This window comes from Tupaia chinensis, unplaced genomic scaffold (assembly GCF_000334495.1).
Source record: "Tupaia chinensis unplaced genomic scaffold, TupChi_1.0 Scaffold000287_1, whole genome shotgun sequence".
Taxonomy (NCBI): Eukaryota; Metazoa; Chordata; class Mammalia; order Scandentia; family Tupaiidae; genus Tupaia; species Tupaia belangeri.
In genome coordinates, this window is record NW_006159771.1 from 896,524 (window position 1) to 911,588 (window position 15,065).

At 53.6% G+C, this 15,065-nt stretch overlaps 1 protein-coding gene across 1 annotated transcript in view; it reads left to right on the forward strand.

The window, feature by feature from the left end:
* HIRA (histone cell cycle regulator) overlaps nucleotides 1–15,065 on the forward strand; it is a 66,746-nt gene that overhangs the window by 18,791 nt on the left and 32,890 nt on the right. Inside the window, exons 9-13 of the mRNA XM_006150424.1 lie at nucleotides 623–736; nucleotides 5,153–5,223; nucleotides 5,836–5,941; nucleotides 8,096–8,314; nucleotides 9,958–10,043. Coding sequence (XP_006150486.1) covers nucleotides 623–736; nucleotides 5,153–5,223; nucleotides 5,836–5,941; nucleotides 8,096–8,314; nucleotides 9,958–10,043 — 596 coding nt within the window. The remainder of the gene's footprint in view (nucleotides 1–622; nucleotides 737–5,152; nucleotides 5,224–5,835; nucleotides 5,942–8,095; nucleotides 8,315–9,957; nucleotides 10,044–15,065) is intronic.

A 15,065-nucleotide genomic window follows, 5' to 3' on the forward strand; every position in this document is an offset into this window, starting at 1 on the left:
CCCCCCCGCCCTTCCACGGGCAACAGCCTGGCTGCCCTGGGGCGGGGGGGGGGCTCCCGCACTAAGCAGCCCGTCATGTACCTTAGTAACTGCTGTGGGCGCCTGGCCCAGGTAGAGCCCTCGGGCTGAGCGGATCTGTGCTAGACAGCTCTGCACAGCTCACGGTGGCTGTCTAGCAGTGGGAGGGGTTATAGTGCATCAGACCTCGAGTGACCAGGTCCGTGTCCCGGAGGCCCCTCCTGCAGGCTTGGGTTGTTCCAAGCCCTTCCCCCTCCCAGGCCAGGAGGAGTGGAGAGGGCCACTTCCTGTTTCTCCCACCGTACTCACATGCTAGCTCGAGACGAAGAGTTCGGTAGAGCCAGCCGCCCTCCACATTCACCGCGTGCTCACCTGGTGGCTCTGCAGTGCTCTCTGACCCCCCAGCCCCCTCTCTGTCCCTCGTGGAGGGTCGTCCAAGCCGTTCTGAGCGTAAAATCACGAGCACTCAGTGCCTGGGCCCCGAGAATGTCTGCAGGGACTCCCACGAGCGGGCTGCGGCTCGGGTCTGTCTCCGACGTTTGGGTGTGGGGGACATGCCGACGCTTGATCATTAATTACTTGAACATTTGTTATTTGGCTTTAGAAATTTAACCCAAAAATCTTCAAAAAGAAGCAGAAGAACGGGAGTTCCGCGAAGCCCAGCTGCCCGTACTGCTGCTGCGCGGTGGGCAGCAAGGACCGCTCACTCTCTGTCTGGGTGAGCCACCTCCTGAGCTGGGCTATGGGGCGGGCAGTGTGGGCTGAGGGGCGGTGAGACTGTGCCTCCCGAGGGATCCTGAGGATGAGCGTTCTCCCTCAGGTCTTTCGAGGGAGGGGAAGATACCTACTACTCTGGGTGGTGCTCAGTGGATGCTGCCATGCTGGGCTCAGCCCTCTGTGGAAGCCCGTAGGCGCTCCTGCTTCCCCGGGAGCCATGCTGAAGGCTGGACCTGACCCCGGCTAGAGCAGCTTTGTGCCCAGACTCGGGCAGCACCTCAGTGAACAGTGCTGTGGTTGGCATGTCGTGTTTGATTCCCGCTGGGAAAAGTTTCGTGATGGGAGCCAGCAGGTGGCGTGATGGTCGTTGGACTTCCACATAGTCAACTGCGGTTTGAGTCCCTGACCCAGTGGCTTAGATCTGCTTCTGGGCATGTGTGCGTGTGTGCCCAAAATCCCAAGTGGAGAATGGAGGAGAAGGGATTGTTGCATGGCCATCCCCCCAGGGGGGTGATTTCCTACTTTCTATCTCTCTCTGGCAAGCGCATGTGCCCTACAGCAAAAATCTCTCTCAAATAAAAAAGAAAGAAAATATATTTGTGTTGGACCAGCTCTGTCGCCAGATCCCACATGGCTGACTGCCACTCAAGTCCCAGACCTGTAGGCTTGAGAAACATGTCAGGCACGTATGTGGGCGTGCGTGACTGGGGTCCTGAGGGAGGGAGAGATGGAGGAGGAGGGATTGCAGCATGGCCGTTCTCCACGAGGGATGCTTTCTCCACTGCTCTTTCTGTCTCTGTGGTGAGCGCACATGCTCTCTGGCAAAAAAAGAAAAATCTTCCTGTTGACCTCTGATATAGATAAAGCATATCCACCTGAAAGATATACAGCTCAGAGAATTGTCCTAGATTCTAACACCAGTGTCTCCACAGCCCAGCACACTCCTCGTCTCTGCCTGGTCTCGGTCCCACCTCCCCGTCAAGGCAGTCGCTCTAACGACATCTGTCACGTTAATGTGTTCGCCTGTTCTCGAACACTGTGTCAGTTCAGTTGTGCAGTGTTTGTTATTTTTGGCATCTTGAGTGTCTCTCCCTTGGCATAACGTGTCCAAGACCCGTGTGTGGTGTGTGGGTGTGTAACAGTTACTCGTTCCTTATCGCCGCGCCCGTCCCACCGTGTCAGTGCTCTGCAGTTTGTCTGTCTGCGCTCCTGTCACTGGTCATCGGGGAGGCAGCAGCTTTGAGACAGTGTGACTGACACTGGTCGGGCATCTTCTTATAAATCTTTCTGTGAACATGTGTTTCCATTCTTTTTGAGTGTATATATGTAAGAAATTAAAAGACAAGCAAAAAATATAGCACCAAGCATTGGCCAGGATGTGGGTAGTTGGAACTGATGCATTGCTGAGGGGTGTTTAAGGAAAAGCGTTTGGCAGGTCATTCCGTGGATCAAAGGAGCTGTACTCCACGCGGCTGATCACAGTTCAAACCCCGGCCTCTGACTTGAGAAACACCAGGGGTGTGTACATGCATGAATGTGCGCCCCAGTCCCAGCAGCGCGGAGAAATGGAGGAGAAGGGATTGCAGCATGGCCGTGCCTTTCAGGGGTGCTTTCTCCCTCTTCCCCCCACACCTTCTGGCAACTTGGAAAAAAAAAAAAAAAAAGCATTTGGCATTTTCTAAAGCTAAGCATGATGGCCCAGTAGTCCCACTCCTGCGTGTACGCCCAAGACAAGGAAGTGCTTACGCCCACCATGAAAGCCATGCAGAACTTTCCCTGGCTTGCCTTCTTGCTGTCATAGCTAGCACCTCCCTCTCCCTGTCCATTTAAGCCCGTGGGCTGCTCCGCACTTCTCCATACCCCTTCTGTCCTCACTCCTCGCAGCTGGTTCTCCGCAGGCACTCAGCGACCGGTGACGGTGAGAACCAGAGAGTGAGAACTGGAGGTTTCTAAGTTAGAGCTCCTGCGAGGTCGTCCAGTTCCCATCTCCAGAGACTGACACTCCACACCCTCAGGTCGTCTGGTTACACCAGAGGAGCAAGAGACCACCCCATTGCCATGAGGGAGGCGGCCCTGCCTCTGAGAGTGGAGGTGCTTCCTCGTGGCAGCCTCTGTAGCGGCTGGCGAAGCAGGGACCAGCAGGTGGCGTGATGGTTACGTTGTAGACTCCTGCGTAGTAGACCACAGTTTGAGTCCCGGATTCAGCGACTTGGTGCTTGTGTGTCTGTGCCCAAGATCCCAAGAAAAGAGTGTAGGAGAAGGGATTGTGGTGTGGCCATCCCCCTAGAGAGTGATTTTTCTCTTTAAAAAAAAAAAAAAAAATTTTTTTTTTGATGAAGCAAAATGAGCACACATTAAATTTATGTTAATTCAAAAATATTTTCTCAGTAAGTGAAGTGGATTTAAAGTTACAGGTTTGGAGCCAGCAGGCAGCATGGCGGATAGGGGCGCTGGACTCCCACATGGCCAACTGCACTTTGAGTCCTGGATCTGATGGCTTGCTTTCTCACTTTTCCTCTTCCCTTTTGCTCTGTCCCTCTCTGATCAAATTAAAATAAGTAAATAAATATAGTTAAATAAAGTAATTCTTTAAAAATAAGGAAGGAAAGAAAGAAAAAGTTAGTTGTAGGTTTGAAGGTTATCCTCTCGTTGCATGTATGGGTTCGTTGCAGAGAAATCTGTTGTTGTAGGGACCAGCAGTTGGCATAATGGCTATGTCGCTGGACTCGCATGTAGTCAACCATGGTTCGAGTCCTGGACCCAGTGGCTTAAACTCACACTGGGCGCGTGTGCGTGCGTGCCCAAGATCCTGAGAGGAGAATGGAGGAGAAGGGATTGCGGCGTGGCCATCCCCCCCTGAGGGGAATGATTTCTCGCTTTCTGTCTTTCTGGTGAGCGCATACACCCTATATCAAAAACCTGTAAAAAATTTTTAAAAAGAAAGAAAGAAATCTAGTGTATGTACTGTGACCTGTGATCTGCTTTTCATTTGTTCACCGTTCATGTAACACCCCTTCTAGAGCCTGAGCCTCGTACCCCATTGGGCAGTTCCAGGCATTCCTTCCCAGCCCGGGGCGCATTCACAGTTCTGCAGCCAAAACACCAGCCAGTGGTGCTCACGCCGTAGGGTGCTGAGGTCACGGGGGCGCACAGGCTCCAGGTTTCAGGGCGTGTGTGGGCACATCTCTGCCAGCAGAGGCAAGGCTCTTTTTTCAGGAAGAGGAGTTTGGGTGGGGGCAGGATTCCAAGTAGCTCAGACTTTAGCCTCTCCCAGGATGAGGGTGGCCACAGCTCCTCCTTACCTTCACAGGGGTCCAGGCTGCAGGTGGGAGACCCTAACAACGCCCAGGAGAGCCGGCCTTGGGAGGGAGCGTGTCTCACCCAGCCCCCCATCCTGTGGCTCCGAGCCTGTCATAGGGTGGCCAGACACTTGTGTATGAGCGATGGCCACGGGGTCAGTGTGAGCTCGCATTGGAGCCACCAGGCAGTAACAGGCACATGGTGAGTGCTGCACACCATCAGGAAAGGGTCTCACAGCGTAGCAGTCACATTCTCGGACTGTGGTAAATGGCAGGCAGACTCGGGCTGCACGGTGGTGCCAGATAAGACACGACGTTCCACAAGACGAGCCCATGTGAGAAGGTTCTGGGTTCACTTTCAGGGCTTCCTTGAGCACACCAAGCACACACATGCCCACGCCTATGATCGGGGCTGGCCGAAGTGCGAGATGGATCCATACATCGAGACCCTGTGAGGGTGCTCTCCCTCCGTCTGTCCATTCGTGGAAAAAATAAACTTTAAAAGAAAAATGGCAGACAGAACCGTGTCCCTTATTGGGAAGAATAAAATAAGTGGTTCCCCAAGATAGACCAGAAGAAGCATATTCCTCAATGTATTAACCGTAGCTAGCTTTGAGTCCGGGTGACTGACGCCCTGGTCTTGGTGTCTCCGTACCACCTGTGTGTAACTGGTGACAGCACACCTCGGATAGGTGAGTTCCAGAGCTCTGCAGGCCCCGAGAAGATGTGCTTTGTTCTCCAGGGCCAGCTCCTTCCCTGCCCAGGCCACGGCATCCTGTCCTCCGCCACGTAGAGCTCCGAGCCCCATCCTGGGCTGCCTCTGCTCAGCGTAGCCTCCCCGAACCCCCCTCTCTGCCCTGTCCGTGGCTGGTTGTCCACATACCGAGCCATCTCCCCTGCAGCCCACAGTGAGCCGTGCTGACGGGATCACCTTGAGAGACTTCTTCTGGGCAGGCTTGGGTCCCCGCAGTCGGGTTTGCTGTTTGTCTGGGTAGTGTCACATATACCCCCTACGCCAGCAGTCTGACCAAGCTTCTGGGCTGAAGGTGTTACCTGAGCCAGGCGCACACACAGCAGTCTTCAGGGTTCGAGTAACCTTTACCGCTTCTCCCCTCCAGCTCACGTGTCTGAAACGGCCTCTGGTGGTCATCCACGAGCTGTTCGACAAGTCCATCATGGACATCTCCTGGTAAGGTGGGGCCGGTCCTGGTGCGCAGGCTGGGGAGGGAGAAGCCACACCTGGGCCCTCCCGGGTGTGGCTGGGGTCGGGCGGTCAGTAGGTTCGCGCCAGGCACCGCAGCTGGCACAGGCCCCAGGGCGGTGTGTGCCTGGAGCCTGCCGTGGGGTAGGTGTGCCATCCCGGATAGCATTTGCCCCTGGAAGATGCCTTCTTAGGCAGACGGGAATTTGTCTGCAACAAGGACAACGGGGTGGTCCTGGTGGGGCCCCACTTGACTCTGTCTTTACGTGAACCGTGTCTGCTTGGGCCTGGAGCAGACACATTCTGCTTCTCAGCAACCTTGTTAGATGTACACTCCCTGGAGTGCTTTTTTAATGGTTTCCCAAATAAGATGATTAAAATTGAAAATTCTTGTAAGACATATGCTAAGGGAGGCTTTGTACTAGTACTTAGAACGAAAGGGTACCGGGCCCTCTGGGACGAAATTGCCACCCCCGAGCCTTCGGCCACCCAGGGAACTAAGGGTCTCCAGTGTCTGCCTAGAGCGCTGAGGCCGGCCACCAGGGCGTGGGGTCCACCTCAGATGCTCGCGACCAGACGGGTGACAGCCGGCTTTTCCAGGACCCTGAACGGGCTGGGCATCCTGGTGTGCTCCATGGACGGCTCCGTGGCATTTCTCGACTTCTCCCAGGACGAGCTCGGAGACCCCTTGAGTGAGGAGGAGAAGGTAAGCTGGTCGCCCTATACTGCCGTGTGCGCTGTGGCCACGGAAGCAGCCATGACAGCTCTGACAGCCACCTGGGGATCTTCTCATGGGACCCACACAGCGTTCCCCAGAGCTCAGACGTCCATAGGCCACAGCCCTTCCCCTCTGTACAGAATCCCACAGGAGCCTGTTATGGGCAGCCGGGCGTCGTGCTGGTCAGGGTGGCCGGGTCCCACAAGGCCAGCTGTGCAGCTCAGGTCTCACGCCTGGTGGCCTGGAAAACACCCGGTGTGTGCGTGCATACCCGACACCCCGAGACAAGAACGGAGGAGAAGGGACTGCAGCATGGCCCTCCCCTCCCGGGGGCGATTTCTCACTTTCCCTCTCTCTCCAACAAACACACACACCCTGTGGCAAAAATCTAAACAAAGTGAAAAAATTGGGGGCATCTCTCCTTGAGCTGCTAAGAGGCCACCCCCCGGCAGGCTTCCACCCTGGGAGAGCGCTGGAGTGGCCCCACGTCACCTGCCCACTGTCTATACGGACACCAGCGAGCACGTAATGAAGTTGGTCGTTCACCACTGACTTTATAGCGGGGGCTCCGGGCTGTGTATTTTGCATAATGTTTTCACTGAAATTGCACAAAACTCTTGAAGTCAGGGCTCTTCTTATTCTAGATCTGCGAGGTAACTAAGCCTCAGAAAATAGCACAGCCCGTGGCCAGGACCACACACGGCCCTTAGCAGGAGGACAGAAGTGTGAAGCCAGCCAGCTGTGGGGCTGGTCCCTCCCCGTGCTCTGCAAGGGCTTTGGGGAAGGCTCCGCTTTACCTCCCTCGACTCGGAAACCGGCCCCGACTGCAGACAGGCCTTGCCAGCACTCGGTGGGCCGGACTCGTTTGTCTGGGAGGAGCTCCATGCCCTCTAGGTGACGCTAGTGCTGCCGGAAGTGCTCTCTTAAGTTACCACGTACATGTGAGCCCAGGTCGGGGTTCTGCCTCCTCGGCTGTATCTAGAAAGGGGCCCGGCCCAGTCACTTCTCACTGGAGAAACGAGCATCTGAGCGGCCTCAGGCCCTCCTCCCACCTTGGTGTCACCAGGGACCCTGGGAATCAAGCCATAGCGTACGGTCTCCCAGACCACAGGTGGAAACCCCGTGTTGGAGGGACACTGGGAAAGTCTCAGCCCAAGCCTGAATTGTGGCTCACGTTTCCAGGGCATGGATGCAGGAGAGACGGGGCAGGAGCCGCAATAGGAAGACAGGGCGGTTCCTGGCACCTGTAAGCCCCGCGGAACCAGTCCTAGGAGCTGTCCCGAAAAGGCGCCTCCCACTCCGTGTGTGGCAGGGTCCTGTGGACCTCAGTCCTGGGTCCTGGGCGGAGGGTGTGTTGGTCACCTGCACAGGCCCGCCTGGTCTGCTCCTCAGCAGTTACGAGCACCGGTCCTCACGGTGTGCTGCTCTCCTGGGGCTCCCGCTGAGCTCGTTATGGCACAGGACTGGCAGGCCTCACGCCAGTGAAGGGCAAAGCAGGCCTCCCCAGGCCTGCCGAGCCGAGCCTTCCCTTGCTCTCAGCAACACCATCAGCAAGCTCATGGCCCTCGGCCCTCGGCACCGGTGTCTGACAAAGACAGTGAAAGCAGACCCTTGGTCCCAGGGCCTGATTTCCAAAGAGTGTGTGAAGTGTCCACCGTGGTGTCGTGTCGGCCTGGTGCTCTTGAAGGGCAAAGCAGGCCTCCCCAGGCCTGCCGAGCCGAGCCTTCCCTTGCTCTCAGCAACACCATCAGCAAGCTCATGGCCCTCGGCCCTCGGCACCGGTGTCTGACAAAGACAGTGAAAGCAGACCCTTGGTCCCAGGGCCTGATTTCCAAAGAGTGTGTGAAGTGTCCACCGTGGTGTCGTGTCGGCCTGGTGCTCTTCATTTCGTCAAAGCCAAGGTCATCCCGCTGTTCACCACAGACCGTAGGGCAAGGGCAGGTGTTCCATGCCGGCTGTCTCGCTCAGTGCCGTCCCCAGCTGGGCAGGGCAGGAGACCTCAGCAGAGCCGTCTAGTCTCATGGGCAGAAGGCAGCTGTAGGGACGAGAGCCTCCTCGGGGCCCTTCTGCTCTCAGAGCAGGAGAGCCCACTCTGCAGCCGGCACAGGGGCTCACAGGCCGTGTCTCCCACCCCTCTCCTAGAGCCGCATCCACCAATCCACCTATGGCAAGAGCCTGGCTGTCATGGCCGAAGCCCAGCTCTCCACGGCCGTCATCGAGAACCCCGAGATGCTCAAGTACCAGCGCAGGCAGCAGCAGCAGCAGCAGCTGGACCAGAAGAGCACCACGGCCAGGGAGACGGGGTCCACTGCCTCTGTCGCCGGCGTTGTCAACGGGGAGAGTCTGGAAGACATCAGGAAGGTGAGGCTGCAGCCCAGCGCGCTGGAGATGTGGGCACGTGCCCAGGGGCAGGGCAAGGGGAGCAGGCAGGTGGTACATGGCATGGGCAGCCTGGATCCGGCATGGAGGTGAGGTCGCAGGCAGAGTGGGAGGAGGATGCGTGCTGAGCCGGGGCCAGGTGGTCCTGTTGCCCACAGTTGTCAACGGCCTCCTTGTCCGGGGTACCCCGGATGAGGTCTCTAGCTCTGCTCTAAACCTGAACCTGCCGGCCTTTCTAGGAAATTCTGGGTGCCGAGAACAGTGGGTTTCAGATTCTGCCCTCAGGAACTTCTGTGGGCTCCCTTTCTTTATCTGGCTCCCAAATGTTTCATGGGGGGGGGTGGAAGTGGGGCAGGAATGGGGTGGGAAATATCGATGTCACTCAAGGAGTTTAAGCCATCTCCAGAAGCTTGTTGTCCAGGGGCCAAGGGGCAACTCGCACCCCCCTGGCGATTCAGGAATGCTGCATGACAGAGACCATAGTTATGGGCCTCTAGTGGAAGAAAGGGCTCTGTGATGGAAGACACTTGACAATCACTGGCTCAGTGACACGCGGGGCTCACAGATGCAGATCTCAGTCCTCCAGCTGCTGATCGGGTGGGCGGACAGCCTGGCGTGTTGTCCCTGCCCTGGGAACCTGGACAGACCTGTGGTGCTGAGAGAGGGGAGGGTGCTTGGGCCTGGGAGCTTTCTGTTTCTGGCTCTGTTCACTGCTGTGCGGGAGGTCGGGTACATACCCCGAGTTTTAACAGGTGCTTGTCCTTTGTTTGAGCAGCTTGGTTTTAACTGTCCTAGAAAGACTACCTCAAGGGACACTTGAATAAATTTCCTAGGACCGGCCCCGTAGCCTGGTAAAGAGCCAGATCCCACACGATCGACCATGATTCTAGTCCCTGCTCTCGTGGCTTAGGAAACATGCTGGTGTGTGTGCCCGCGGCCCCACGGCCAGGCAGAATGGAGAAACGAAGGAGAAGGGACTGTCGTGTGACCACACCCCACTGGCGGTGCTTTCTCTCTCCTTCTGTCTCTCTCTCTCTCTCTCTCTCTCTCTCTCTCTGGTGAGTGCACTTGTCCTCTAACAGTTAAAAAAGTACATTTCTGGGGCCGGCAGGTGGCATGATGGTTAACGGCCAGATGGCCAACCACGGTCGAGTCCCGGACCTGGCGGCTTGCTTTCTCACTTCTCTCTCTCTATTCAGATTTTAAAAATAAGTAAGTAAATAAATAAAGCTAAATAAAACAGTTATTTTTTTAAAAAGTACATTTCCTTGGAAGCTTTATTTTTTTTTTAAGCCCACTATATTAGGGTATAATTGACATACCCAAAGCAGAACATACTGGGTCCAACTTAGTAAGTCTGACACCAAGGACAAGTTCTGCACGGTACCACTGGCTGAGGGCAAAGATGACCACACGGCAGCAGAGTGGGAAGGCGGGTGCCAGGGGCAGGGAATAAAAGGGGGAAGAATTAGTGTCCATTTCAGTCACGCGAGGTTAAAAGTTGGCCAGGAGGGTGGATCTCACGCTAACTCTTCTTACCACAAAAAGAAAAGCTTCGTTTATATTTGTATTCCTTATGGTTGGCAGAAACTTTCTCACTTGCTTTTGTGACTCTGTTCTGCCAGAATCTGTTGAAGAAACAAGTTGAGACTCGGACAGCAGACGGTCGGAGGAGAATCACCCCTCTCTGCATAGCACAGCTGGACACCGGGTACTCATTCATTCACCGAGCTTTCTGGGACCTTGTCTGGGAAGGTCTTCCCCTCTCTCTCCACCAGCTAGCACTTCCCAGGCCCTGGGGCTACCTTGACTCGTACACTATGAGAACAAGATATTTGAACCCAGCTTCCCACCAGCCTCGGCCCCACGCTTCTCCCAGGGTTCTTGACTCGTGCCCAGGGCAGGGGAGAAGTTGGGGCGGGCCACAGGCCAGGGCGCCTTCTCAGGGCCAGTGCACCTGCCATGCTTCACTGGGGCACTCAGGACACAGGAAAAGCGGTCGGGCTGATTGGTTTTCTTTTTTTTTTTCCTTCTATAATGTTCTTTTTGTGGTTTTGAAATTACACATACATGGGCTAGCAGGTGATGTGGAGATAAAGGCACCCGGGTCCCACATAGCCAACTACACGGTTCGAGTCTCAGACTCAGCAGCTTGAAAAACACGCCAGGTGCATCTGCTTGCATGCCCAATTGCAGCGTGGCCATCTCCCCTGGGGGTGATCTGTCACTTTCCCTCTCTCTGTCTCTCTGCAGCAAACACACACACCCCGTAGCAAACTACAAAGAAGAAAAGAAAAGAACTATTCACATACATTGTTGAAAACTGAAATAGTAGTGAAAGTCCCAAGAATACAAGCATTATTCATTATCCAGTCTCGCAGCTATGATCCCTGTCCACATCTGATATCTGTACTTCCCGACTTCTTCCCCACTTGTCATTGTATCTTCACTGTTCCTCCATGTAATAAACCGTCCTCCGAAGCATTCGCTTGCTGCTTATCCAGGCGCCTGTCCTGTGAACGCACTATGATTTAGCCGGCCCTTCACTGTGGGCCTGGAGTCGATGTCCCGTTGCTGTGGTTGTAAATGAGTCTTTGAGCACACCTCTGACTGCTCCCTCAGGGTAATTCCTAGAAGTGGGATCCTGGGCAGAAGGATGGAGGGGCATTTACTTGTAGGGAGCAGGGGTAGCGCGTAGACTCACTGCAGATGCTGCAGTTTCAGCCTCTGTAGTCAGGCTTGCCTTTGCATTGGCCTTTCTCCCTAAAACGATGTGTTCATTGAAAGGATAAGGCCCTGTGGGAAAGAAATACGCACTGCCTCCAGCACGGCTCTGGGTTTTACACTCTCAGCCGATCGGCTCAGGGCAGCAGGAGGCCCTTCTCGGACATTGCCACGGTGTGTTTTGCAGTTGTTCGTGAATTGTTCCAGCCACTTGCTCATAGTGTGCTTACTCGGCCTCTTTTCAGGTGTGCCGGCTCTGCGGCCCCAAGAGGCAGATGCCTGGCTGGGTGGAGCCAGAGTCTCTTGACTCCTCCCAGAGAAGTGATTTTCCCTTTGCCTAAGCCCGTTCCCATCTTGAAACTGCAAATGTCAGGCCACCTGATCCCACTTATTAGGACCAAGTGAGCGCAAGTGGGCGCATTTGCTTTGAGCTCTGCTGCCTCCAGGAGTGAGGCAGGAGGTGCTGCCGCTTCATCGTGTGGATCCTTTAAAGAGCCCTTACCTGGTGGGGAGGCACAGGAGGTAGGTGGCTTCCCAGCCGGCCTCGAGAAAGCTTTCTGCCGCACGCACATTTCCAGCACCAGGGCTTGACTCTCTCTCTCCTTTAGAGACACGTCCACCTGCCCAAGTCCCATATTCAAACAGGTAACAATAGCAGTAGGAATTACTGGTTTAGTTAAGAAAGAAATGAAAAAGCACAAATATTTAAGGTAGTTGTAGGTGGAAAATAAGCCCAGATGTAGGGTAAATTAAAAGGATGAGGGCTGGTTCCACGGTCTAGTGGTTAAGGCAGCCAGACCCCACAAGGCCAACCACAGTTCGAGTCCCAGCCCCAGCAGCTTGAGTGCGAGTGAGTGTGAGTGTTTGCCCAAATCCCGGTAGGAGAGAGGGAGGCAAGGTTGCAGCATGACCATTCCACATGGGGGTGCTTTCTCTCTGTCTCCTTGTTTTTTCTCTGACAAGTGCATATGCCCTCTATCCAAAAGAAAAAAGATAAGAGAGTTTTTTGCTGAATCCTATGTAGATCAGTTTGAAAGTAGATGATATCTAAGAAAAGAAAATGGCTGAGACTGAAGAATTACCGTAGAAGGAACAAAGGGCACTATCGAAGAGCTAACCCATTAAAGCCGCCGAGCTGGAGAGGCTTCACAGGGACATTGTAACAAACTTTTTTTGGGGGGGATAGTTTTTGCCTTAGGCGTGTGTGCTCACCAGAGAGTGACAGAGACAGTGAGGGGGGGAGTGAGAAATCACCCCCTGAGAGGGTGTCCACACCACAGTCCATTCCCCTCCTGGGATCTTGGCCATGCACGCACATGTGCCCAGTGTGAATTTCAAGCCACCAGGTCTGGGACTTGAACTGCAGTCTGCCATGCAGTAGTCCAGCAACATAACCGCTAAGCCTTCTGCTGGCCCCGTGTAACAAACTTTTTAGGAACAAATGACTCTAATCAAGATGAAAATATTCTAGAGCATAGAAAATAAAAGCTTGAACTGAACAGAGTATTTCCCAAGCTAAGGAGAAACATTATCGGGTCATTGGAAAAGTTATAGCGTTTTTTTTCTATGCAAAAATGTGTCACGACTTTTCGGACAACTCAGTACGTTGTAGATCATTTCCGAGTGTCAATGCAAAGTTCTCAGTAAAATGATAACCAACAACCTGACTGCATGATGGAAGGTAATTTGCCGTGAGCAAATAAGATTTATTTCAGGAAAGCAGGGAGTTTCCGTTTCTGGGAAACTGTTAATTCTGCATGTCAGCAGATAAAAATAAACTATTATATGATTGCTTCCTAGATGTTTAAAAGACATTTTTGTAACATGCAGCATTATTCTGAGTTAAACCCAATTAAATGGGAGTAGGTAGATGCCTCTTAACCTTGATAAATTAACTTTAAAATCTAAACAAGTATCTCCTCTTGTGACTGTAACTTAACAAAGCTATAGAGCTCTTAGCCCAAGCATTTAGTCAAGAGAGGAATAAATTGGTAGAATTTGTCATTATTTAAGGATGCTATGATCAGTGAGAGAATCAACTGGAAAAACTGCCATAAACAATAAAGGAGGATGGGACCAGCAGTTAGCGTAATGGCTAGGTCTCTGGACTCCCATGTAGTCGACCGCGGTTCGAGTCTCGGACCTGGTGGCTTAAATGTACCCAAGATCCCGAGAGGAGGATGGAGAAGGGATTGCGGCATGGCCATCCCCCCTGGGGGGTGATTTCTCCCTTTCTGTCTCTCTCTGTCTTTCTGGCGAGAGCACACGCCCTATAGCAAGAACCTCAAAAATAAATAAATAAATAAAAGAGGACGATAAGGTAGGTGGATATAATCAACAAGGAGCAAGCGGCATCCAGAACCTTTAGAGGGTGTAAAGGAAGTCATCACATTCACAAATGAAACCCTAGGGGACCAGCAGATGGCGTAGTGGGCATGTCGCTGGACTCCCACATGGTCGACTTTGGTTTGAGTCCTGGACCTGGCAAACAAACTCAGGCTGGGCACGTGTGCATGCGTGCCCAGAATCCCGAGAGGAGCCTAGAGGAGAAGGAATTGCAGCGTGACCATCCCCTCCGGGGGCTGATTTCTCTTTTTCTGTCTCTGACAAGCGCACATACCCTATAGCAAAAATCTCTCTTAAAAACAGAAACAAATGAAATACCTAGAATGTATTGATAACAGGAAGCATAGGTCTGTATGATGAAGAAATCGAAAACCTGCTAAAGTGCCCTAAAAGACAACACAAAGAGATGCTCCGAAACGTAGCGGGATGACTCAGCGTCATCAGGATGGCCGTTCTCCCTGCAGCTGTGCCCGTGTGGCCGACGGCAGGTTGGGGTCTCCAGAAACACACGCGCACACTCCAGTGTGCCGAAGAGCTGGTGAGCTGAAGGTCCGGGGGAAGGGGGTCTCGGCGCGGCCAGACCCTGTTAAGGATAACTCCCCCCCGTCCCTCCCTCTCTCCCCCTTGTGTGCATATGTGCCACACGTGTGTTCTCCATCATGAGTAAGATAAATACAACTTTAAAAATAATAGCCGAGGGACCAGCAGTTAGCGTAATGGCTATGTCGCTGGACTCCCACGTAGTCGACCGTGGTTTGAGTCCCGGACTCGGTGGCTTAAAACTCACGCCAGGCGCGTGTGCATGCGTGCCCAAGATCCCGAGAGGAGAATGGAGGAGAAGGGATTGCGGCATGACCATCCCCCCTGGGGGGTGATTTCTCGCTGTCTCTCTGTCTCTGTCTGTCTGGTGAGTGCATGCGCCCTATAGCAAAAACCTCTCCAAAAAAAAAAAATAGCCGAGAACCAGGTAGAACAACAGATGAGGAACACGAACAAACAGTTCACCTAGAAAGGAACTGAAATGATTTTTATGAAAAAAAAAAAAAATCATCTATCGGATTGCCGAGTATCAAGAGGTGTAGTAAAAATGTTAGTAAAGGTGTGGGGACTTAGGCTCCCCCAGCTGTGACTTGTAACTTAAACCTCCACAGAGCACTTCAGAGATACCCGACAGGGACCAGCAGTTCACGTAATGGCTCTGTCGCTGGACTCCCATGTAGTTGATCGTGGTTCGAGTCGCGGACCCAGTGGCTTAAACTCATGCTGGGCGTGAGATCCTGAGAGGAGAATGGAGAAGGTCATCTGTATTTTCTTTAGTAATGGGGTCGCTCTCTCCACGGGGGCCGGCTTGGAATTCTCTCTGTCTTCGTGTCTTCTTATAGAAGAAGTAAATGAATAAGCCTTTTTCTTTAAGTGATACAAATTTTTTAATCAAAAATCAACAGCAAGGGACCAGCAGTTGGCATAATGGCTATGTCGCTGGACTCCCACGTGGCCAACTGCGGTTCAAGTCCCAGACCTGGTGGCTTAAACTCACACCAGGTGCGTGTGCGTGCGTACCCAAGATCCCTAGAGGAGAATGGAGGAGAAGGGATTGCAGCGTGGCCATCCCCCCAGAGGGGTGATTTCTCACTTTCTGTCTCTCTGTCTCTCTCTCTTTCTC